Source organism: Morchella sextelata, assembly GCF_020137385.1.
Source record: "Morchella sextelata strain SCLS chromosome Unknown scls_19, whole genome shotgun sequence".
NCBI classification, from domain to species: Eukaryota; Fungi; Ascomycota; class Pezizomycetes; order Pezizales; family Morchellaceae; genus Morchella; species Morchella sextelata.
Window position 1 is genome coordinate 1,442,258 of NW_025408634.1, and position 26,268 is coordinate 1,468,525.

The 26,268-nt window shown below is 46.9% G+C and overlaps 4 protein-coding genes across 4 annotated transcripts; all 4 read right to left on the reverse strand.

Moving 5' to 3' along the window:
• Positions 1–5,965: 5,965 nt before the first annotated feature.
• Positions 5,966–6,679, reverse strand: H6S33_005251 (uncharacterized protein; the record flags this gene model as incomplete). Its single annotated transcript, XM_044836617.1, has 1 exon — positions 5,966–6,679. The coding sequence occupies one exon, from the start codon at positions 6,677–6,679 to the stop codon at positions 5,966–5,968; it is 714 nt and encodes a 237-aa protein (XP_044690464.1).
• Positions 6,680–8,751: 2,072 nt separating this feature from the next.
• On the reverse strand, positions 8,752–9,051 carry H6S33_005252 (uncharacterized protein; the record flags this gene model as incomplete). Its single annotated transcript, XM_044836618.1, has 1 exon — positions 8,752–9,051. The coding sequence occupies one exon, from the start codon at positions 9,049–9,051 to the stop codon at positions 8,752–8,754; it is 300 nt and encodes a 99-aa protein (XP_044690465.1).
• Positions 9,052–16,866: 7,815 nt separating this feature from the next.
• On the reverse strand, positions 16,867–18,279 carry H6S33_005253 (uncharacterized protein; the record flags this gene model as incomplete). The annotated part of the gene is made up of 3 exons (XM_044836619.1): positions 16,867–17,787; positions 17,846–17,966; positions 18,071–18,279. 3 exons carry the CDS (start codon positions 18,277–18,279, stop codon positions 16,867–16,869), a joined length of 1,251 nt encoding a protein of 416 aa, XP_044690466.1.
• A 2,461-nt stretch (positions 18,280–20,740) lies between these two features.
• H6S33_005254 (uncharacterized protein) lies at positions 20,741–25,463 on the reverse strand (the record flags this gene model as incomplete). The annotated part of the gene is made up of 6 exons (XM_044836620.1): positions 20,741–20,900; positions 21,206–22,382; positions 22,436–22,688; positions 22,750–24,868; positions 24,920–25,152; positions 25,212–25,463. The coding sequence occupies 6 exons, from the start codon at positions 25,461–25,463 to the stop codon at positions 20,741–20,743; spliced, it is 4,194 nt and encodes a 1,397-aa protein (XP_044690467.1).
• Positions 25,464–26,268: the final 805 nt, after the last annotated feature.

The following is a 26,268-nucleotide window of genomic DNA, read 5'->3' on the forward strand; positions in this document are numbered from 1 at the left end:
GGTACTTTCCGGAGGAAGTTTTAGGTGAATACCGCTTCATGAGATGTGAATTGCTTGCTCAATTGGCCATTTTACTGGCAGAGGTGCTATCGCCTAGCCCAGCTCAAGTCAAGGCTTTGATATATGCGCCAGTTTAGGTCGAAGAAACATTAAAAACGGTCAAAGCAAGACGAAAGTTCTCTGCATACGTCAATGGCTAGAGAATCTCCGTGTGCAAGCAGATTCATGTATCCCCTACTTCATGTCACATGAACAAGCCGGGGATGAAGCTGGCCTAAATCTTAAGAAACATATCGGATTTCTATGCTGCCAGTATATTTCTCTCTAAATTGTGATCATACGGGAACAGGCACTTTGATTACTTTTTTTTCTGCAACCAACCTTCAAATCTAAAACGAAGATTACAGCTAGTACACGGGTTTCAATAACGTATTTTTCGACAATACCTCTAGCTCAGGCCTGCAAGGCTTTTCCGGCAGATATCAATGGACATTCTGGGCTGGAAAGCAGCCCATCGGAGCTACCAAATACTCTTGCCCCAAGGCTAGGAAATTCACGGGGATATGTCACTTTGAAAGTGGGGATAGGCCACATGGAAGAAAAGAACCCCATTTTTACTACTAGTGCACTAACCTGCCCGTTACTCTGTTCCATTAAGTGAATATTCATTTGGTAGGGTAGCCTAACCATGGACGGTGCGTTTCGATGAGCGCGCTCATACTGAAACCAACTCGGAAAAAGCACCCCGTGTGTAGGATGAGAAAGTATCTCCGTCTAGTCTATTCGTCTAGACATATATGGAATTTGACTTGACGACTCTAGAAACGAATTGGTGGCAGATACGCACTATACTTCTAACGGGAACGAATTGCTACCTGTCTACTGTTGAATGGCGGTATACCTCTCCACACGATAAGTGATCTTAAATGTTCGCACCATATGCGCGGTGTCTAAGAATCTATTGTGAACTTCAAACGTTCAGTGGTGGAGGTGATACACAACGCCAGCAAGTGGATCGGGCTGCCGACAGAACATCCTCCCTGGTATTCTACTTATTCTCCCTATGGGACTGGAGCTGGTTACCAACCCACTGGCTTGGATTAATCCAAGTACTTGTCCTGATCGAACCATTTCTATTTTAGAACTTTACCGCAGGGTGAATAGCTTGATTCAAGCGTAAGTATGTTTATTTGATTAGTCTACATAACTAATCAACCGCAGTTATCGATCCTTGAACCCAGTTGAGAAACACTATCTCACACCTCGGCGTAGCCAACGCTTACAAGCCAATAGAAAACTGATCATATATTGTCACTCGCTCGTGATGACTTTCTAATACGAGCACGTGATGCTATTCATAACCCTAACCCATGCTTAGAAACCTAGACTTCGACACTTCACAACGCTCAGAACTAGGTGAGTCATGGGCCACATCACCTACGTTGCGCCCCTCGTCACTCCTGGAATTACAAGAACAAGGCTGTCTATCTTCGCCCAGGGCGAACAGGTGTAGTGGCGGGGTCACAGTTAATCCCTGCTTGATTCGCTGGCCGTGGGGTTGCTAAGCCACACATGCACCCCTGGGCCTTAAATTATCCTTGGTTGACAGAAAACGTTCAATAGAGTTTCAGCTCACTTGGCCATCCAGAGAGCACCGCCAATGAACATGGGATTCTCGGCTCCGTTAATGGTATCTGAAACTCCCTCATGGGGGCTGCGCGGGGTTGCGATGAACAGCGCATGTGTAAATACCTATAGCCCTACTACTCTTGGGGGTCGCCCCGAGATGAGGCCATTAACCAGCGATGACCTTGATGGGATTAAAGCTGAGCATTCTGGTTGAGGCGGTATATTGTGCGGGGGTCGCATATTAACTGGTTCATCATCTCAAAAACTGGTATTTAGTTGACACAGATTGTTTAATCTAAGACATCGATTGAGGTGATAGGAGTTGTGATGCACTAATATGTACGGCTGGATATTTACAGTTATCTTTAGCCTCTATTTGACCAATTGGTTTAGTACGATATCGGAGTTCCAGCGCTCCACTCCAGGCACGCCGCCTACCGAAGTGTTCAGTAGCTTCAGAAGTCTTCATGGAATAAACGAAGGCTTAGAGTGCGGATGCGTTGTAAATCCTGTCATTCACTCACGATCAAGGCGTTGTTTCGTGGATGCACCTTCTCGTCAACTGACCAGATGTTCAACGTCTAATCAGCCAACTCAATGGCCCAATTTACGCTACAGGCACGTTATTTCAAACCTGCGATAGTTCAATGTTTAGTATAAGCATGCGCATTGCAAGTAGCGGGTACGTAGCGAACAACGAGGAACTACTACAGATGATCTACCTCATCTCTAACTAGACGTCATTCGTCTAATTCATCCTAAAACGCGTAATCTGGTGCTCTAATCCGATCCGCCTTCTTTCTCGTGCATGCATCGGGCACTGCATTGCATTGTGTTTCATGGAACGGTATGTGTTCATTCGAAAGTTCTGTTCCTAGAGGACCTGATCGGCCTTATATTTGCTTTTTTTGTGCCCCTTGCATAAAGTTCACTTAAGCGGGGAACCACCACCAATCGAGTGAGATCGCATGACCAAAAGCAAACTCTCCACTCAGTAGTGTCTGAGCTGTGAGGTACACAATGCACAATAATCTCCACTTTTTGAGAGAAAAAAAAGATGAAACCTGCAGTCTCACTTCGCAATATCACATTAGGCTGAGGGGTCAATACATTTTCAACAATCAAGCTTCCCCCAAATGATTTTCCCCCCGGCATTATACATCACGTCCCGTCATTGCAGCTAACTAGCTTCGAGCAGGGAGATATGCAACGCTTAAGGCTTTGAATAAACGACCCATGCGCTAGCAACAGCCGAATAAAACGATACAAGCTTCACGTACTTTGGCTTATTTTCAGATATCATGAGGCTTTCCACACCTGCGCAGCTACGTGTATTGAGTGCTGTGGCATCATCTGTTCATAGCAGCCAGCTACCTAGCTATCAGCTGTCCCGGTCTAACCTGTTTCGAATTCCAAGGCATACATCAATTTTCTGCAGACAGACAGAGGGAGATTTAATTTCCCACTATCGAGCGAGTCCTGAATCATGAATCCAGTCTCACTTTTAGCACCGCAACCGTTTTCTGGGCTGTAACGCGTGTACGCATGGTGATCAAAAAGCGGGTTTTTGTTGTGTGTATGTCTGGGATAGCTGCCTTATCTCAATGAATGCAGGGTGAAATGTCAATTGTGCTGAATTGTGGTAGTTTGTGGAGACTGTTGCACTCAGGCACCGCAAACGGATGGGCTTAGAAAGTTTGGGGGCTGTAATATCTAGAGGGCTTGGAGGTTTGGTTATCAATAGAACCCTAACCCTGATATACGATAAACCCTAACCCTATATTTCTCTTTTTTGCAATGTTTACCGTGGTTTTTTTAATTTTTATTTTTGGTTGAACTAATTAATTAATTTATCCATGAGATAAGCACAAGCTCTTGTCTTGGGACAATGATTTAATATTTTTTGAATTTTCTTTTTTTTATGTGTGGTTTGGGTGGTGTGCTTAATCATGAGATATCACTCGTGTTTTCATGAGTCGGCGGTTTATGACCATTGATTGATTGATTGATTACTCCATTAATTATATGCAACCCGGAGGTTATAACAATATAACAAACAAATTTACCTCCCCAGAACACCCCTCCATCCACTGCCATCTCAACAAAAGGAAATATAAGGAAACAACTGTCACTCCCACTTAAGCTCAATTTTTACTGTCTCCCTTCTCCCATTCAGCAATCTTTTACTGTATATTGTCCCACCCATTCTCATGTGCATACCTGTAAGTTAAAGCCTGCCTATCCTGAGTGCCCCTGTTTCCTGTTTGATGGTTCCAACCTCGATTGTCTGCGTGTTTTTCCACCTCACATGACCATTTTTCTCTAGAATTAGGATTGCTTGGTCTTCTCTTTGTCAGTGATATGCCCACCCGTCAACTGGATATTGTTCCCTGTTGCTGTTGTTTCACTCTTTGCGGTTTATGACCACATTAACACTAGAACGGGGCTTCATATATGTGAGCATGTTAGAATAGATCTTTTAATTTTGAATTGTATTGCGTAGATGTAGAGAAAAACCTTTTTTAGTTTGAAGTTAGCTGATAATTTTAAAGCTTTTGGTTGTTAGAACTTCTAGCTTCGTTCTCGTATTGAAATTATGACACAGCCAATTGTTCTATAAACAAGACAAACCCCAATGCGAGTCGCTACTTGTATCCAAAAAAACGAACCGTCCAAAAAACGTAAAAAAAAAATACCAAATCAAAACCGCAGAACAAAAACAAAATCAAGAACAGCTGGACCGACGTACAACACCACGAATACCCCAGCATTAAGCCAGCCCTCAAACAACAAACACCATAGCGGAGACTATAAAGCGGGTTTTTTTTTTTTTTTTTTTTTTTTTTTTGGTTTGATTAGGCCTGTTGAGTGAGTTGCGAGATCGAGATGTGTGTGTGTATGATGACATCTTGTGACCTTGGGAGGATTCGGGGGAGCCTTTTATTCTTGCAACAGATATTGGTGCATTTAGATTATTAAGATGACGTATAATGTATGCATTAGTCTTTACAAGATGGGCGGATCTCTTGATAAAGTCTAAAGGATGCAGGACAGTATCGGTATTGCATGCGTTTTGTTAATTCTGCGGGCCTTGGATTTTAAAAAAGAAGTAGCAATTGTCTTAGATTTGCGGGAAATCAGGGTTGACCGGTGATCTAGAAGCCGACCTTTTCATCAAAGTATTTGCGTTTTCATATTCTACCATCTATTATCGAGTTGTGTTTTAGGGTTAGAGAGCGAGTGACTTTTGGTGTCCAGCTATCAGTACCCTTCTCTAAATAACCACCCCAACCCAACCCAACCCGTAAATCTAGACGGTCCACCTGCTTAAAACACCGGCAACGTGTCAGTAGCTGTAGAAACACCTACACAAAAACCCAACCAAGAATCAAAATCAAAATCAAAATAAAGAGTTCAGTACCCAGGATTCACACACAGTCACCCATCGTGATACTAGCCGGGCGATACGAAACTTGGGTCTGGCAGAGCTGACGGGATGCCCCATTTTCTTCGTTCTATGACCGAACACGGCGACTTGGTCGGTTCGGGGGATGGTAAGGTGTTGGTGCGATTTGGGTTAGTGCCAGCGCCGAGTGTCGAGTGATAGTTAGTGATTATAGTTATCCGAAAACATCACCAGTGCACCCATACCAAGTATCGTTCATGCTTGTAGTTACTTTCAAGAAGATGTGAAAGATTCAAGTCTTCTAAAGTTAATTTTGCTTCTGTACGGGCGTAGTGAGCTCATGAGGCTGTGTGTTCGTCTTATCTTTTGAATTTCACTATCAGTTCCATCTCATGCATGACTAAAGGGCAGAAACAGTCTCTACTAATCATGAGGCAAGTCATCTATATACAGTAACAAATGCAGCGCAGAGGGGATCATATTCTCCATACCCGAGTAATTGTGCGACTTGGTTACCTCAAAACTGGATTCATAAATGCACCTATAAAGCTTTTGTGCAAATTGGCCACCGCCAGTCACAATACGAGCGCAGTGACTCAAATTTAAATCAAGCCATAAATTCTTAGTCTCGATATTGCTAAATAACAGATCAAAGAATGAGTGGAAAAGCAAGAAAGAAAAAAAAAAAAAGAAAAAATAGACAATAATAAAAGAAAATTACTTCGTATAAGCATATGTGTAGTAACCCCCCTCCCCCATTCCTTTAATGAGGGACAGGAGGTGAGTAATTCGAAAGCCCGTAATTGCAAACGAAATCTTCCCGCCAGCCAGATATCCCAAAACCCAGCCTATACAGACGAAACCGGCCTCTCAAAGCGAATGTCCCCTAACCTGCACACCCTCCCCCCCCCTCCTCCTTCCCTCCCCACACTACCTCACCTCCTTCTCCAAATTCCCCCTCCCAATCGCACTCGGCACCCCCGCCAACGGATCCCGCCCCTCCAACCCGTCCATATACCCCGGCGGCGCCACCAGCTTCTCTATCACCTCCACCCTCATCCCTCCATCCCCTCCCTCCCCACCATCACTACCACCCTCACCACCATCACTCCCACCAGCAGCACACCTGCTCCTCCTCATCCTCATCCACAAGCACACCACCCTCGCCACCAGCCCTCCCGCAACCACCAAGAACGCCGCCATCGCAAATATCAGCACCGGCACGGGCCCGCGCATAGCCGAATAATTCGACAGCGACAGCAGCACGCACACCGCCAGCGCGCCCGCAAACGCGAGCGCCGCAAAGAGCAGCATCACGGCGATGAGGATTGTGTCGCGGCGGCGGGTGCATGGCGCGGCGGGGGCGGGGGCGGGGGTGGCGCCGGTGGTGGTGCCGGTGTTGAGCGGGATGGTGGTGAAGTCGCCGTAGGGGTGGGGCTGGTGGGCGTGGAGGGTGTACTGTGGGGGTGGGCGGATGGGGGTGGTGAGGCGGCGGGGGGCAACGCGGGGCTTGCGCGTGGGGAGGTTGATGCGGCTTTCGACGAGTTCGAGGTTGAGGACGGGGGGGTGGTAGGGCGTTATCGGCGCGGAGGTGAGGTTTGTGGTGCCAGATACATTTATGTTTGTGCGGTTTGGGGGTTCCATGGTGGGCAGTTTATTTGGTATGGACTCCGGTGGGAAATATATATACACCGGTACTGTGCACAGGCGGCGTTGAAAGGAGGAGTGAGATAGAAGAGATATGGCAGATAGATATAGCAGACAGGTATATATTATGGACACCACCTTCTTTGATTATTACCCCAGGCTCAACCCAAAGATACTTAATTGCGAACACACTCCACCCACCTCTTGAACCCCCCGCAATTAATACTACTCCGTCCACCACTAAATGATATTACAAACTACGTATGGACTGACTGACCCCCCAAAATAGCACCGCCCCGATAATGCCCGTGATCTCTATCACAACCGCCAAGACAAAGCCTCATGAAGTGAAGTGGAACACGTATAAAGATTATTATTCCCATCTGGGGTGTGTGCAAAAGTACTTCCTTTGTCCGATTCACTATTGTAGCTAATAGCCGTTAACGTAATGTTGGGCGCAGCAAAAATAGTAACGAAAGGTTTAGCGAATCCAATCATAAACGGGCTTCTGTGTTGCTATAAATAGAAAACGAGTAAGGAAACCACACAAGGCTAACTAATTAACCCTCGGGGAATTTTTTTTTTTTTCTCAAAGAGTTTTTACTTGGGGCCGGGTCGATCAGGATCTGGATCTTACTGCTGATGCGGGGATCGGGGCTTCTTCTACTGCATGTATGTAGGCTGTGTGGCTGGTTGGAAGGTGAGTGTAGGGCGAGTGAGATCTGGTGATCCTACCATCTCGGAAGTAAGCCACGGCAAAAATAGAAATTCTGCCTATGGCGTGTGATGTGTACATGTGTGCTGGGGAGTCGCTGCTATGAACATGAGAGGGGAGCGAGAGGGGGATTACGTGGTCGGGCTGTAGGGCTTGCTACGCTGGAAGGTGCTGGGGTTATCATTGACGGCCTTGGAGCGGGGGTATAGTAGCGGATATGTCGGGGACCGGGGATTATCGATGATTGAACCAAAAGTGTTGGAATACGAAGGGATTCAAAAGTGATGGTTCTTGAAACTTCCACGACTCGATCGTAATAAAATTGGTGTCTGGTACCGTCGCCGAGTGGATTTCGAGGCCAGTGGTCCTGGGAGTGTCGGGCTAGCTCTAAGAACCCTGTAAATGAATCGGTCAAGAAAGTTGTCAATGAATGCACCAAGTGATTATCCATATGACGTGTGATGAGTGATTTCAAAGGCGGCCGAAGCTGCTAGAAATCTTTCCGCTGGTGGAGTCGAGGAACTGGGCGACTTTCCCTCAGACTTTGCGTATTGCACCTACACCATGTAAGCACTAACCCTAACCCTAGCAAGGGTATTGAATGTTTAAATCCGGAATTGAACCGTACGTACGACCTTTTATAAACTCCGTTAAACCGCCACACTGGAGATTCGGTTTTCAATTAACTTTGGACAACGTCCTTTTCATCGGCTATACCTCGGGACTTGGAATATTTCACGAATTTCTCTCGCAATCTCGTACGCCGGTAGAAGTAGACTGTAGGAGTAATTCGACAGAAAGGTGTATCCTGGATGATGTTTCAGTGAGAAGGTTTAGAGGGAAGCTTCGGCCTTAATGAAATACTCTCTTAGCGTCACGCTAATACCACGTTTCCGCCACGAAACCCTTGGCCTCTGTTGTACACATAACTGTAACTACTGTACACATACGTGCATCTATTGATTTGTCTGGTAAAAGGGATAGATCATTCACTCACTGGACTCCGAGATGGTGTTTCTTAACGGAGTTCGGTACGTACCTCCTGGCTACTAATCTCAATATTCTGAGAATTTCACTGGAAATGGAAGGAAACAAACTGATTTTCTGCACCATTTTATTGCATTGTTCCATCAACTAATTCTCTAAAATCCACCCTATCCTTTCCATACCATCCACTTGCAACAAATGCCGTTCCATAAACGGGCCGCGAGGCTACAATAAACCACCTCTCTATAGCCAGCAATACGTTTTTTCATATCATTCCCTCGCAACACCCCCCCCCCCCCCCCCCCAAATAAGCCAACACTCGACAACAACTTACCTCTCCTCTACCCCTGTCTAGTCAAACCAACATTTACTCTTCAACCTCAAACTCCGGCACGCCATTCAACTCCCTAATCATCTCCTCCACAACCGCAATCGCACACCCATACTCATCCGCCCAGTCCGTGTACGTCTTCTCGTTCGCCTTCAGCGCCGCCCACTCCTCTGCTCCTTGGCGCGCGATGGTGCCATTCTTGAAGAGCGCCGCGGCTTCGGGGCTGAGGTGCTTGCTGTAGATGAGGCGGCGGATCTTGGCGCATTGCTCGTTGCATTTGAGGACTTTGCGTTGGAGCGTTTTGAGCTCGTTTTGGAGGATTTCGAGGGGTGTCATTTTTGTGTGTGGTTTGGTGTGGTGTTTGGAAGTGGTTTGGTATGATGATTGATTGATGCAATGATTGATATGATGATTAATCGATGCGATGATTGATGCGATGATTGATGCGATGATTGATGTGAGGATTGCTGTTATTGATGTTATTGATGTGATGATGTGGTGGATAGGGAGACGGGAGAGGGACTTATAAAGGATGTCGTAATTTCAAGTTATTCTTAATGGCCCATCATGATGAAAGTTGTTTTCGACTTCCTACGATCATCTTGCACTAGACAATATCTTGAAATATTGAGTTGACTCTTGGTCCTGTCGAAAGTGACAATCTCAGCAGGGAGACCGTCGTTTAGTTCCAACTATCTTCTCAAAATGGCCAAAAACTATTTCATAGCGAACTTGCAGTCGCGACCGAGTGATAGTTCATGATTACAGACCTCAATCTGTAGAGAGGAACATGAGCTGTATACATTGCCACCAATTGTAATTGTATTCCATCCGTTCCGGGAAGATAATATGTTAGTAAATAATTATTATATTTCGGTATTCTAAGCTCATGAGCTGTAATATATGGTACTGGCTGCCAATAATTGATGTTGGGGACCCGGCCAGATTGAGTAGACCGTACCGGCCCAGTGGCGAATAAACATATCTGAAGTATCTTCCTATATATATAAAGCGGTCTAGCCAGTAAGTTACTATATGTAGTAACGGAAATTTCCAGTGCCCTGAAGTTTACTTCAGAGCTAAGCGGGCACAAGTCATCATCGTGCTCGTTCATAGCTTAGATCATTCAAGGGTAGCTGCGTCTAGGCCAAAGGTGAGCTCGAGAGGTGTGTGTCTGGCCAGGTTGACATCCTACCTGTACAGAGTTTCTTCCACCCTCCGTTTATCAGTCATTGACCTTAATTTAGCTCATATCCACCCATTTTCTATGAGTTTTATCGAGATGTAATTATTTAATATCGACTACTTCATACTCGAATTTATGTAATAGAGTAATTGATACTTCGAAATTGACGGTTGCAAAAGGAAACCAGAGCGGCGGAGCCGAAAAGCTGCAAGTGCAGAGTACGGGTCATAAGTCATTCTTTGTATTTTACTAGAGTCGACTGTATGCTTAAGCTTCAGGGCATTGCTAAGCGTAGCGCAGCTCCAGTTAATATATATCCCACCATAGAGAGTTGAATAGCGGTTATGTCCTGCTTACATAAGAATCACCCGCTTCAAAGTTCAAGATTCTACAAGTGCACAAGGTCTCCATGAGGGAACGTGTGGCGCCTAGTTCGAACCTCTTTTAGTGGTGTCTTTCCGCGCGAAGAGCCCTTTGTCCTCCAGAATAGGCCGGTTTCAGCAAATAACTTCTTCCCGGAGCCATTAGCCTAGCTGGTCCGCACCGGACTGGTCCAGTCATGAAACCTGCCAACTGAGCCGACTTTGTGCCTGGTCGAGAGTTGATATTGGAAGTTTGATAATTCGTGCTTGGTCACAATATATGTAACTCACTCTTTCCTGTTTGTTGCATAACTATGTTAAAGCAAGTGGATTGATTACTCCGGATGTTGCAGATAGGAGAACTCACCGAGACCTTATGTGTATGTATGCAAGAGGTATCTTCATGATCTGAGCGAAATGTGCATCTAAAGCATTGAGTCCTTTTCAAAAGTCCTGGAAATACGTGGTGTATGTGTAACTCTACCAGTTCAATCGGTTCGGAGAACGTCACTGATCCTTATTCCGTACATCGTACATGTACAGACTCTGGTGAGACACTGGCAATGAAGCAACCTGTCAGGCTGTGTCGCCACGTAAGCTATGTAGTCAATACATGTAACTGCGGTGTGGCTACTACCAACCTCGCTCTCGAACAGTCCATCGAGCTACGACTTCCTACCCCCTTCGCCTTTAATTTTGACCGAGGAAAAGATCTCCTTCCATCCAATTGTCTATCAAGGAAAACCAGTCTCACAATATCCTGTTAGAACAGCAATGCTAGAGGCTAGCGACGACACGACTGTTCAAGTGATGAAAGCGTTTATCTACTGAAATGAGAGTAATCTAAGGATCTTATCCATGAGGGCTAGAGAAGGCCTTCATCTCAGGGTTCCCGTCTATAGAGATAATGCTATTGAAATTGACAGATCGCGTGGAAGCCACCCGACGTGGGAAACGTTCCAGAGAGCAAACCGAATATTCTGTTGGGTACATGTCTCCTATTCAGAATATTTTGGTTACGTATCTTTTACAAACTCATATGTACTCACAATATGAATGCAGGATACAGCAGTACCTGAGGTATTGGTGAAATTGGATCGATGATGAATGGAGGGACATAAGCCAACACAAAGGGGCATGATATTTTGCTGGTTCTCATTGGTCCATATATGTCGATTAATCATCGAACGAGGTTTTTAACGACTTCGTCGTGTGGGGGGGAGTTTCAGATCACTAACAAAAGTATAACAAGCTCCCTTCATGGTCTCTCACTCGTGCATTATCGGTAAGCCGACAGGCTTCCCAAAAACAGAACCCCGAAGGTATAGCATTAGATGTAGCATAGTCACAAGTGGTCATGTGCAAGTATGTCTTCTGAGACTGATGCGGTATGTGTCGTCCCCCCTTTCTTGCTTTTGAAATAATCATCATGCACTGAACACAAACCAAGATGAAGTCCGAGAATTCGTCCGTATACCTTAGCAGTTAATTCATTAGGTATCTACATTGGCGGCGTCTCCGTCTAGAAATTATAATTTGTTTCAAAAACGGACATGCCAAATGTGTTAAGCACGGGTCCCCAGGCCCAGCCAAATCCACCTATCTGCCGACAGCCAAACACATCACGCCCGGCACATCTTAATTTCTTGATCACCCTGCGGGCCACCCAATGGAACCTATACCTTGGCAACAAGCTACAGATGAGCATGTTTTAGCGAACAGGCACAGACGTCCTGTCGGTTGTCCTAATTAACCAGCAAGCATCTAGTACTCTACCGATCCCCGGGAGCAGTTCCTCCAAAAAAAACCGTTCCCGTGGTACGTACTGTCCATAGATCGAAGGCTTCATTCGATGTGCGGGATATGCTCAAGCGAAATTGGCTATAAAATTAGCCTAAAGTGCGCTGAATAAGTTTTCTCAGTGATGAGACGTCCTAGCTTCGCTTCTGCGGTGACAGGTATGTACTTGCGGCTTTATCCCCCATTAATATTACTGATCTTCACGTCCAAATTTCAAGACACGTTATGTTACCAATTTATTCTCGTGGGGACTGCGAGATTGGGTATAGTAGGCCTCTAAAAGTATGCATACGTGCACCTACTTTACCTGAATGCAGATCTGATTATCACTAGTTCCGCCTGTCAACTTTGATGTCCGTACTCGTACTCGCTCCTGGAATTTATCAAATGACTGATTACTACCTAGCAGTATAATAAGTCTTTGAATCGGAATGCTTCCACATGGGTATCGCCGTAACGGGTCAAAGTAGCCGGCCTAGAAACCGATGGATTCGCTTTGCTCAAACCTGTGAAATTTCGATCATATTCAGAAGCTCTTGGGTTAATTCATTCCCGAACTCGAGTACGGCTCGGGCCGTATGTAAGCTAAGTTTCTCCCTATGTTTTGGGGCGGGTCGAATCCAAGCCCGAGCCAATGGTTCTGGGGTATTTTAGAGTTGGCTACAGCGCTGATCACTGTCTAGTTATCAAGGCACCACTCAATTTCACTACCGAATGAGAGCTTTAAGATCTGATGCTTGCAAATTACACAAGCCAGTATTAAAGATAAATCTTGTGTGCCAGTATTGAACACAGGCCACTCCAAGTGGTTGAGAAGGAACAGATACGTAGGCACTGAAGATCTTCCTAGCTGTAATGTAGCACAATTGTTATGACACCACGACAAGATAGTGGCCACGACGCTTTGACAATATTACAGAGCTAGGCCTATGTCAACGTGACGGATAGAACTGCATTTACGACGCTAATAATATGCAATAGATAAAAGTTATACCACGACAACCCTCTTATCATCTCGATCCCCATAAACTTCTCGGAATTTTGAACCAAACTAGTACTAATGTGACTAATAAACGGCAGACCCAAAACTAAGGTTCCTAAAAATGGGGTAATGTCCATGTCTAGGATAATATCGGTCTGTTTGTGTCTCTAATCAATTAAATCCCACTTTTGACTAATGAGATTGAACGAATAAAACCGGAGGCTTTGGGTCATGCAGTTAATCAAACTACAAACGATACGTGATAACATTTTCACCTACCAATAGCCACTTTCAAGAATCAAATTAAATCAATGTCTTAAGCCTCGGGATTGGCGCTATGATCCTTCGCCACAAAGCACAAGAGGCAGAAACCACAAGTTCACAAGGCAGAAAATGCCCCCTGAGACAATACAACAGCTCAAGTTTCAAATCGTCCCAGTTTAAAGTTAGTTATCTCTAACCGGGTAAATCAAAATCCACGGTTGACCCTGAGGGATATTTCCCCCAGGTTCGACACCTGCAAGTTTTTAGGGGGCGTATAAACTGTTTTATGTGCAGGGCTGAAAGCGGCTTCCCAGGAACCCAATTTGGTTTGACAGTCCCACCATAAAGCAGTTTCTGGTCTCATTTCTGGGCATTTCACTTAAGCTTACTTGAACCATGGTCTCAACCAAACCCCTCGGTAATCCTTTCCTTTGCTACACCTTCTTGGCAGTTGGACCCATGAATACCTAACCTTCGTTTTTAACTCCAGGGATCGTGGCAGTATTCAAAATGCCATTCATTATCAGTCTCTTTCAACTGGTAAATGTCACCTGCTCTTAGAGATATCAATCACGCAATCACGAATGTTTCGTGGCCCCACAAAACCCAGACTAACCTCATAGGAGTCTAGCCACTCGCGCCCGCACAGCCCTGATTTTAGGTATTTTAGGTTGAACGAGAGCGAACGCCAGGATCATTCTCATCCCGGCTTCAAAACTCTGCACCAACCCTCCCCCAGAACAATCTGGCACGCGAGGTGGTCTCAAATACGAGTTGTAACTCGCTGTTGAGTTTTGACAGCCTCAATCATAATCTATCACTAGCTCCACCTTGGACAGCTACCTATAACCCTAACCCTTGTGCGGTCTGCACGTTACGTTTTATCACGGCCACGAACCAGGGCGATACTCGAATTGGGCATAGCGGGCAAGGCGGACAAATCGATGAGAATCGAGATGTCTCGGGGCGGAGCACTATATCGGTGAAATTATACTCCGTGCTTTTGAACTCTGAGCGGGCTGGTGTTTCCCCGCTCCACTAGCTGGTTAGTGCGATGCGGGGGGAGGCCAGAATGTGGGGTTGGTAAGCCTCCTAGATCAGGTGAACAAGGTTCTGGTCTTTAGATGCCGTGGAGAGGTAGGTATGTGAGAGGATATGGTCCGACCATTCCTTCTTTTCTTCCCCGTATATACCCCGTGCCGAACAACTTGAGGCAAATTTGAAGCTGATTCTAATCCCAGTATTGTTTGCATGCGCAGTCTCCTGGGTTTCCTCTTCAATTCAAGGAGTCAGTAGTTTTACATATTTTCATGCCATGGCAGGCCAGGAGTAGGGGAGATAATACCAGAAACAAGATTCACTTCGATACACACACGCCAAGTAAAAAAAAAGAAAATGTTTCCTTGGGACACACCTTCAACTCCCCGGTTGTCAGTTGCACAAAACATATCGATATCCAATATCGCTTATCAAGATGCACAGATGGCATCCATGTTCGATCCGTTTAGATGACCCCACCTCCGCGCTCTACTCTGCGACTTACTTAAGCTCCAGTTTATGTACGGCGAAGCGCTGACGATCACACGAGTGATTGTCTATGCGGCCGAGGCATAATTGTTGGTGTGTCGGATGTCGATCGTGATATTGCAAAACCCAAACTGTGAGGGTTTTCACCGAAGGCCAACTAGCTGGCTGGTAGGTGATTGACACTAATGTCGGAGAATGGTTTCCCCGTCTTGATCATTGCCCGCTTGCTGAGCTTATATAACAATTCTCCTAGCTATCAATTCCGTGTAACTTCAGGCTCTACTATGCATGCAACCACAGCCCACCAGTGGGACACCACCGAAAGCACAGACCAACCCCGATTACGCCTCCCATCAGTAAATCAGCAAGCCCAACAAGACATCGCCGAACCTCCCCGACGTCAATATCGATTGTGATGTCGATGTCGATTTTCATGGTAAATCCCGGTTTGTGGATGTGTTTGATAAGTTTCAAATGCCTATTGCAACTGTGTCCACTGGACGGACTGTAAACGGGATTCGCGGAATTCACCCGAGTTCGAACAGTAAGTGCACTTATCATTAGTAATTCACCTGTGGCGGTCGGAGGCGGCGAGAAGTGCGGTCTCACCCCCCTCGTCTTCAGCTACTGACACCACCCCCGGGGGAGCGCCTCCCCTCGGTCAGCCCATAACAAAAGCTTAACTAGTCCGACAGATGCGAGCGAGTGACCACCTATGCCTTACCTTAGCTTATTTTGCCTTCTTTCTGCGCGTTTCTACCTGCTGTACTTACTGCCTGGCGAGATTAAAAACGCTCTTCAACTGCGCCTGACCTTGGTACTGGAAAAGTGCAACGGTGCCACTGGTCATAGCTGCTGGGTCGCGGGAGAGAGAAAGAAAGAAAGGGATGGAGAGGGAGAGGCAGGCAGAGGGGGAGAGATCAAAGTAGGTACTGACGGTCGGATATCGCTTACAACCCCCGTTAACGGCTGTTGTTGTCGCTGTTAAAGTCGCCACCCAACTCTACTAATTACTCGTTCTGGGCTAACAGTAGACAGGTCTCTTTGGCGGGGATCAGGGTTTAGCTGGTCCCTGGCAGATACATGTATGTAGCCTGGCAGGTAAGTAGCCCTAGCCTGACTGGTAGCAGTAGCAGCAGCAGCAGCAGCAGCGACAGACATATGTACAGACAAGACAGCTGTACAACACAGGCGAGCTAGCACCCCGCAATCGAGTGAGAACTCATGGCGAGCATTGCAGCCAGACAGACGGCATTAGCAGCCACCCCCGTCCCTACCCAACCAACCCCTTCTTCCCCTTCAATCCCCTTCCAACGAGGAGCGAACGCCTCCGTGGACTGGGGGAAGGGAGGGAATGGATGCAATGTGCACTGGCGCAAGCATTTCTCTACGGGCCGCCGCCGACTGGCTGCATGGGGCAGCCACCGGTGCGGTGCGCCTAATAATAAAAAAAGCCCATAGGTGATGTGACAATATGCAAAAAAACCAAAATCCCCCCCATTCAATTGACCTAAAAGCCACCTGTATGTAACTACTTCCTTGGTCGCGTCTCTCTCCCGTGTGTACATATTATGTACATGATCAAGTAGATAATTGACACGCCTTCTTTCTTTCTTTATCGCTACTGCTACTGGGTATTTCCTAACTATCATCCTAACTAAATTGAAGGTACAACCAGTGTATTGCATGTAATCGGAAAATCCACAACATATTTGCCCCTTGCATTGCATTCCCTAGTCTCCCCCTCCTCTGTAGTAGGCGCAAAGAGCGGCGAGAAAATAATAAAAAAAGATAAAAATGCGCCTGAACATGAGTGATAGGTATTAGATATCGGCCATTACCGAAACCATCCACTGTGTATACCGCTCCCATGAAGAGTTGGTCATGCTGAAATCCGAAGCGGGCGTATCCGAAATTTCCCTTCCCCTCTCTCCCCCCTCAAAAAAAAAACTAAAAAAAGTCCAATGGAAAAAAATAAAGAATAAAAATAAAAAAACGCCCAACTCCTTCCTCCAAACCTCTCATTTCTTTTACAAAACGGTCACAATCTCGACAGCTCCTTCCGCCCCATTGTCGTATGTGATCCAGTTTTCCTTCTGGAGCCTCTTCTTCCACCTCTCACCCTCTCCCCTCCCAGCAACGACGATGAATCTTCCGGTTGGTTCCCCATCCCATCGCGCATCCTCGCCATCCTCCCTGGATTCGACCGTGGTTTTGATGGATGTCTGAACTATCACCTCAATGCGGCGGTTTCCGTCCGACGTTGTTGGGCTTGGTGGCGCTGTCGAGGAGTTGGAGGCGGATGAGGAAGATGGTCGCGTGAGCTGTGGTGCCTCGATAGTTGTCGAAACGGTTGATTTCTTGAGCGCAGTGTATGTCCACCTTCCGAAAGCCCAGTTCAAGATGTACCTCGGGGATGGCGAGAGAGGGGTCTCGAATGGAGGGGGTTCGTGAGACCTAAATGTGCCCTTAATTCTGTAAACTTCATCCTTAGGCGCCGTCTTGAGGAATGTTTCCAGCTGTGCAACGTCAAGGTATTTGCCTGCGCCATCGATCTGATAAGGCAGCGTGATCGACAACACCTCAACCTCCCTCGAATGCTTGTCATTGTGGTCATCATGGTCATGGTCATTGCCATTCGGGTGCAACAAAAGCTCATTTGCCAGGCTGCTGTCAACCCCAAAGATGACGTCTTTCGAAACACGCCCCTTGTCGCTCTTCACGACCGGAGTCTCCTCGTTGACATCGCGGATCCGATCCATAACCACATCCTCCCTTCGGGAATCGACGTTCTCCCATTTGTTGAGAACAATCAGGTCCGTGTACCGCGCTTGGAGCTTCGCCGTATATGATGTGTCGTAGTAGCCTGCCCAATTCTCGACATCGATGACGACAACCACGCCATCAAGGACAAACGCGCCGTTAGTTTCGGAGGCGATGCGATTGACCTCCTGGGGAAGTGTTAGCAGGGATCACCCAGATTCTGGGGGGAGCCGGGGGAGAGCGAACCATCGCAAGGGTGGCCGGGAAAGCACTCCCGGAGGTCTCAATGACTATTCGGTGGGGCTTAAAATCATCGCGAAGAGCGATCAGGGCATCGCCGAGCTGTCCGACAAGATTGCAGCAGATACTAAAGTCGCTCGGTGTCAATTCCGATGGTCAATGATATCAAGTGTGGGTTTTGGGGAGGAAGGGGGTGGTGGGGTGGGTTAGGGAGGGGGGGGCATCTCTAACCAGCCATTGAGCAATTCCGTAACTCCGGAGATTGATGCCTGCGAGGCAAGGCGAGAATCAATTTCGACATCGCCAAACTCGTTTTTGAGCAGGCAGAGGTTATATGACCCGGGTAGCTGGGGAAGTAGGGAGAGCAGCAGGGTTGTTTTGCCGGAACCCAAGAATCCAGTGATAATGGTAACGGGAATAGGAGGGGTAGCGCCAGTCATTGTGGAAGATGTTCGGGTTTGATGAGGTAGCAGTTGCAGTGGTAGTGGTAGTGGGGTAGATTGAGATGAAGAATACTGTTGAGCCGAGTGAGATGTGGAGAGAAGTTTGATGTTTACCAACAAGTAAAGATGGCAATGAAGACAACGAAGAGGAATGTCAATGCCAAAGATTATGAACGAGAGAGAATGATAGTTGGATCTCAGCGAGAGGTGGGGGATGATGAGTGGATAAAGTAGTGCAAGAGAAGGAAGGAGCAGAAGGGAAGAGGAAGAGGAGGAGCAGGGAGAGGAGAAAGAGAAAGGATGGACAAGAGAAGATGAAAAAGCAGAATAAGAGCAACAACCCAACAACAAATGGATTAATTCGATAGGGATCAGAGAGGTCCCAAGCAGGCCAAAGCGATCAGATCAGTGGAGCCCGTGTCCGGCAAAGCATAGCCAGCAGCAGCAGCCAGCAGACTCAAATCAAGCAAGACAGCAAGCAGCAGACACAGCTATACCCTGAAAAGAAAAAAAAAAAAGTCCCGATGTAGATGGGAGGACAGGCGCAGGAGTAACAAATGGGAAAATGAACAGTAGGCGAACAACAAGGAAAAGCGAAGCGTGTGAAAGTGTGTGAGGGACAGAACGAGTGAGCGAGTGAGTTAGTGGGCAACCAGACAGACTAACTAAAGGCGATGAATAATTAGAAGAGTGGGAGACGAGAAGTACCTAACTAAAGGTGACAGTAGAGTGCAGCAGGCAGATGCTCTACATACCTTCCCTCGCTCCCGATACACAACCTGAACAGGATCTAGGCCAAGATGTCTCAAATATTTCGCAATTGTTAAAAATGGGTGCGACAAGCATCAATCAGAAGGAGAGAAAAAATGCGAAAGGAAAGGAAAAAAAAAAAAAAAAAAAAAAAAAAAACGATTATCGCTGTTTCCAGCACATCACATCTTCAGGATACAGAGAGAGAGAAAGAGAGACAGGCAGAGACAGAAAAAAAAAAGAAGAAAAAAGCAAGTCAACAGCACGGGACAGCCACTGGTCTTTTCACTACCATCACCCCCTCAATAATCCCGGACCCCCCCAAGAAAAAAAAAAAAACCTCTTCTCCTGGACTGTATCCTCCCCAACCCAACAAACAGCCACACTCAAAAGTCCTCCGGAACCCTGCTTGCTCGGTGGATGGATGGATTGGGGCGTGTTTGAACGCAGGGCGAGGGACACAGGAAAAGAATAAGAGAGGGTCGAAAGAGATCGGCCACATCGGAATTTGCCGATCATCCTTCTGCAACCCCCGAATGGGAACTCGAGGCCCTCAATTTAATCCCCCGAAAAAGAGGCTCCACCGTTGCAACCTCACATCGAATAAAGCACTTACGAGTACTTACACCTGCATACATACCTGTACCCGTGAGTAGGAATTAATGGCATCTAGAGTCCATGTAGCTACTCTACTCTCTACTCCCTCTTTATACCTACAACGAACATCCTCGACTTGTAGATAGATGGATATACGTACGGTGCCCTCAAGGACTAGAGTATAAAGCCTAGTACGGCATGTCCATCCACCGCACTTCTCCCATCCCACTCGCCCCCACGAATGACAGGAGTGGAAGAAGTACGGTGGCCAAAAAAAATAATGATACATGTTCCACACCTCCTATCCCGTTTGTGCCATAAGCACGCATCCACCGGTAAGATCGTGAGCTGTCCCGTTCCCGTTCCCGTATCCCGTCCTACGGGTCAGGTCAGGCTGTCTGAGCGGTGTACCTACTCTATCTTCCCACCTCTTCTGCTTTGGAAAAATCATGTTCGACATATGTGTGCTTTTCTATGGGTTTACCAGCTTCTGGGGCATATGTGGTGTCCATATGGTTACAGATGCCCACCCTGAATCTCCTCCTTCTGTTCCGGTCGAAAGTCCGAGAGTAAACTAGCTGGGGATATCGTATATCAGGTAAACTGGGGCATGGGGGGGGGGGGTTTACAAGAAAATATCAAAGTCAACTTTGCGTGTGTTTAACCGGGCGAGACCTGGTGAACCAATCAAATGCGATACAGGCAGGTGCAGATCACGTGGAAGTGGCTCGTAAGTATGTCTAGGGGTTTGAAAAAGTACTGTCTGGATATTTTTAATGCAACCCCTACATGGGTGCTGTCTAGTAGATAACTCCATATAAAATACTTATCGTGAAGGTTGCAGTCTTCGCAACGCCTCAAACATGAGATATCTGCTAGTGCTGTAGGTAAATCGAGTAACGGGATTCTCCTTTGATATACGCATTCTACCTACTATTACAGGCCTCTAAATTACAGCAAGAACAACCAATCAAACCCCCATTCTCCGGCTCTACCACTCTTAGTTATCCGATTTTGTTTCGCCCCCGATTCATTACCATTAAATCTCATCTATTACAATGCAATTACTACCCCCATTTATATCCTCATCCCTCGTATAAATCTTCCCTATTTACTCATCGACCGCAAAGAAATCCTCCCTCCTAATCTTACTCCTATCACACATGCCCCTAAATATGCCACCTTCCTTCTCAAATAATGCCAATGGGGTGTCCATTTCAGTAATACGCCCGTCATCCATCACACAGACTCTATCGTATTTGATGATGGTTCTGTAGGAGAAAAAAAAAAAGGATTACCGTTAGCCACAAAGTCATATCAAGGGTTTTAGGTATGGGGTCCTGGGATGTGGATTTCCGAGACATTCGGCGCAATACATGGTTGAGGTGAAACAGCCTGTAGCAGTACCCAGTACCGTGGCACAAATAAAGTAGGGGTACACTTGTACTGAATGGGTATATAAAAGCGGGTGAAACAAAAAACAAGCCCCACAAGACCACAGAGGGTATAAAGGACCAAAAGCAAATAAAAATATAGGATTTTTCAAAAGGAGTGAAGAAAAAAGAAATTGGCATACCTCAGCCTATGCGCGATGCACAATAAAGTCCTCCCCGCAAATCCTTCCACAATCGTTTTCTGGATTTTCCTATCTGTCTCAATATCCACACTACTTGTGGCCTCGTCGCACACGATGATCCTGCTGCCCCTCACCAGTGCCCTTGCTAGCGCCATCAGCTGCCTCTGGCCCAAAGAGAAATTCATTCCCTCCTCCTCCACAACCCCGTCTAATGTGATTCTACCACCGCTGGTACCGTCGGCTAATTCTTCAACCAGATTGGACTGTCGGAGCGCACTCCAGAGCTCTTCATCTGTGCGTTCGCCAAACGGATCTAAATTACTCCTAACGGTCCCGCGGAAAAGCGTGGGGTCCTGCGGGATAATCGCCAACTTGCTGCGGAGGTCATGGAGTCCAATTTTGGAGATATCGACACCGTCAATCATGATGCTTCCCTCGCTGAGCTCTACCAGGCGGAACAATGCACTCATGATTGAGCTCTTCCCCGCACCAGTTCGGCCAACGATACCAATTCTTTCACCTCCCCTGACGTGCATGTCGAAGCCCTTGAGGACGAGTGGCAGTCCATCTCTGTACCGCATCTTCACATCTCTCATTTCGATCTCTCCATGCTCGGGCCATGCAGGGCGGATTGCACCTTTGTGCAGCTCGGCTTCTGACGGGAGGTAGTTCCCATAATGATGAATGCGCTCAGTAGCGTTCATGGCGTTTTCAACCTCTGCGAGCTGGCGAATCATGTATTGGAACATCATAACGAGTTGGAGAATGTATGACAGTACCACCCCAGAGATACTAGGGTTGACATCGAATCGGGATGTTACAACGAGAATACTTGTTGTAAAGACGAGCAGGTTACCAACCACATCAAGACGAAGGGATAACCAACGCTGATTGGCGAAGGTAACGAAATATGCGGAGTTCATACCATCGATAGCCTTGTCGATTTCGTCCTTGAAACGCTCTTGGAGGCCGTACGCGCGAATGCTGGCGGTTCCCGAGAGGGCTTCGCCGAATTTGGCGTAAACAACGGAGCGGAGCACAGATTCATGGCGCTTTACTTCACGCGCAGAGGCGCGGTAGTAGGAAGAGGCGAATAGGAAGAACATGGCGAGGGGAACAAGGGCGATTACGAAGTAATGGAAGTAGACAATGATAAGAACGAAGACGGACGAAATTACTAAAAAATGAGTTAGCGATTAGACAAAACATGTTTCGCCAAGGGCAACATACTAGAGATGGTAAAGAAATACATCCGAATGGCGTCTGTAAGATTGTTGTCCATAACGTCGACATCCTTTGAAAACCGGTTCACGATTCTACCGATAGGAGTCGTGTCGAAAAATGACATTGGGGCTCGTAGTGTCTGCCTCATCGCAAGGTGCATAAGGACTCTGCTACTCTTCGTGCCGGCAATCGTCAAAGAAAACGAAAACAAAAACACGAGAAAACTCTGAGCGACTCCCAATCCCGCAAATACACCAATCTGATCATTACCCTTGTTAGTAATTCTTATCATTGGTCAGGGTTAGGGTTAAAGTACTCACATAGGTTCCTCTCGACAGGCCGTATTTACCGCTTGTCCAGTATCCAAGCCACATCGTAGTCATGATATTTGTTGCTTGCGAAAGGCAGAGAAGAAAGATAACAAGCGGGGCGACAAGAATACTTCCGGAGGCTTTGATATATGCCTCGTAGACCTTCCACGGAACACTACTAACATTACGCTCCTCGGCCTGCATCAATGCTTTCGGTTGTTGGGGGGTCTTCTTTTCTTTCTCGTCCACTTCTTCGATCTCTTCCTCCTCTTCGTTTTCTTCGTTCGCGGCTTTCTCCACTTGGTTCTCTGTCGCGATCTCGCCCATCATCTTCGCAAACGCCGGATTCGTCTCCATAAGCTTATCGTATGTACCAACAGCTTGAATCTCGCCTTCTTCCATCCAGATAATCCTGTCAACCTTATTGATAACATGCAACTGATGTGTCGCCAAAATCCTACATTTGTTGTTGAGGAGCCCGCAAATTGCCTTGTCGAAGAGATGCTTTCCGACATGCGCATCAACCGCCGACAATGGATCATCAAGCAGCACGATATCAGCATTGAAGTAAATGGCTCTTGCAATGTTCAACCGTTGTTTCTGCCCGCCAGACACCGTAATTCCACGTTCTCCGATTTCCGTAGCGTCGCCATTGGGCAGCATGTCGAGATCCTGCTGCAACGCGCATGCCTCAACAACTTGTTGATACCAGGCCTCGTCGAAATCGCGGCCGAAGAGGATATTATCTTTGACAGAGGCGTTTTGAATCCAGGCGTATTGCGGACAGTATGCAACTGTTGCTCCGCGCCTGATGACTCCACTGGTCTTCCTCATATCTCCTGCGAGGGCGGCAAGCAATGATGTCTTCCCACTTCCAACACCCCCGACAATAGCCACAAGTTCATTACGGCCAACCTGGAGATCAACATTTTTGAGTTTAAACGGTTCCAAGGTGCCAGCACTAGACAACGACGCTGTTTCTGGGTGCGCTTCACGCTCCTTGTCTTTTGCAGCTTCTTCCTTTTTATCTTGTTTCCGTTGTTTCCGATCTGTTCTCCGTTGGGCTTTTGTTCTCTCGCCTTGAAATTTCTCCATCTCGTTCATGGATTTCTCCCATGTGAAGTCACCGCCCGAGATCTCAATTGCGTGGGTCGAGTTGTCGTCGATCTCCGCTTCATCTTTGATCTCCTCGGCGAGGAGGTATTCTTGCAGTCGCTGCAACGAAACCCATGCATCGATGGCCTGGGCAATAATCATTGGTAGCAAATTCAACGGCATTCTCAGCCCGTTGAAAAGTGCCAACGAAGAGAAGATAGAAGCAGGATCAAGCGAGTTGTCGGTGAGCGAATAGGTGATGAACGCCAACATACTGGCAAAAATAGGTAGCGATAACCCTACAGCTGTAACACCACTTCGAATACCAAGTAAAAATTGAATTGCGTTGATTTCACGACGACGAAGCTCTTCAAGTCGTGATAGGAATGATTTCTCCCAGCCAAAGTACTTGACGAAACGAACACCCATTAGAATTTCCTGCGTTAGGGCTACTCGTTTATCAGTGATCTTTGTCATTTTGCGGCGCCGCTTGGCGAGGGTCCTGACAACCATGGAGAGGATGGGAACCCCGCAGCAGAGAAGGGCAAACCCGGCAAGTGCTGAATATGACAAATTGATGATAAGAAGAACGAGCGTGATAATAATTTGGATAGGTGAAGTCCACATAACGTGAAACCAAGCAGCGCATTGATCGACTCTGTATGTATCCGTACTCATCAAATTCATGACCTTTCCATTAGACCAACCAATCTCATCATCACGGGTCTTCTCCTTCTTCATTGCCTTGAGCTCCTTTGCAGTCGGGGTTACGACTGGCTTGCTCGGGTCAATGCCACCAGCACGAGCTCGGCCAGAGATCCTGAGAGACTTTGCATAGACTATCGCAATTATTCCTGCACGAGCTTGACCGCCCACCATCATACTGTGATACATGAACTGGTTCACGGAAAGTGAGGCAACAAATTGCATAATCGCGATACCGAAAGCGAGGCCGACACCTTTTCCGATGTGGGGCCCAGCTGTTCCCTTTTCTTTAGCGACGTAGGCGTCGACGGCAAAACGAATGAGATATCTATGTCGAAGTTAGAATATACGTTTCTCAAATCTCGGGATAATGACTTACTTTAGGACAAACGGTGAAAGAACTAAGATGATATCTGCCATCAACCTACAAACTCCGGCAAACCAAAACTCTCGCCTGAAGACATCATTGAGGGACCAGAGGAGAGGGTATTTGTCACCTCTCTCCCGTCGTCTGTTGAATGAGGCCGTAAGTTTCTCTGTAAGTATTGCTGATGATCTATCCGGCGCAACATGTGGGATGTCCGTAGGCTCAAGAGGTCGTAGATATCCAACCTAAACACCAACGTCAGCAACTACTATAACAAAATTTCAGTTCGAAACAGAGGTCAAACCTTCATCAACGGCCCAATCCAGCTTAAGGTAAGCTTACTGAAGAAGCCGGCAGCTGCCTCCCTGCTCACACTCGAGTTCTCTGGCACCGGAGGTACTTTTTGCCATCGCAGCGGGTTCAACTGCCTTTTCTTTCTCCACGCGCTGTCCTTCTTCGCCGCACCAGCGCCCTCTATGTCATCCGCCAACGCGGGCGGAAGCCCAGGTACCTCCTTTTCATATGCATTTTTGCTCCATTCGTTGGAAGAATTCATAGAAGAGCTATCGGGGGATCTGGTGGTTCCCGCGACATGAGCGTCTTTATTTTCTGGTGGTGGGATGTTGAAAGTGTTACCGGCGGAAGTAAGAGTATTGTCAGCCGGGGGAGCCACAGCTTCCGCGTGTGAAGTAGGTAACGACGCCAGTTTGTCGACTTTTACTGGTACTGATCCGGGGCCGGAGGTCGGAGTATGTTGGTACCGAAGAGCTTAAACAAGTGAGGCGAATCCGAACTTTATCATGAAAAAGCGACAAAGATACACTCTGGTGTCCGCGGAGATGAGGGGCAAGAGGACAGCTAGAATTGATGTCGAGGAGGACAGTTTATTTTTTTCTATCGACGTTGGTAGCGCCCCCGATGTTTTTATCTTGGCTATGATGATATAAACTCTCTTGATCTAAGGCGAGACAAGACTCAGATCTGCCTCGGCTAGCTTGCCAAAATCTGTATTGCTTTGCTATGTAAGCTTTTTTGCGGTATCGGGCAAGGATTTGACCGCGTGCTATCGGCCGATAGAGGATTTTTTTTGTTTGGCTTGTATCCTATTCGTTGAAGTTTTGTGTCAGACCCTCGCTCAGTTAATTAGACAATTTAGACTTGCCAGTATATACGTAGCTAGGGTGGTAGTTAATGAATCGTGACGAATTGTACGCACCTACTAGTAGAGATGTAACCTTGATATGTTGACGACGCAAATATCCTGAACCCCTTATGACTCAAATGCACGATCTGCTGAATCTCTTGAAGTCCGCTGGCCTTGACTCACTGGTTGATGGAGCAATTAACTGGAGGAGAAGGAC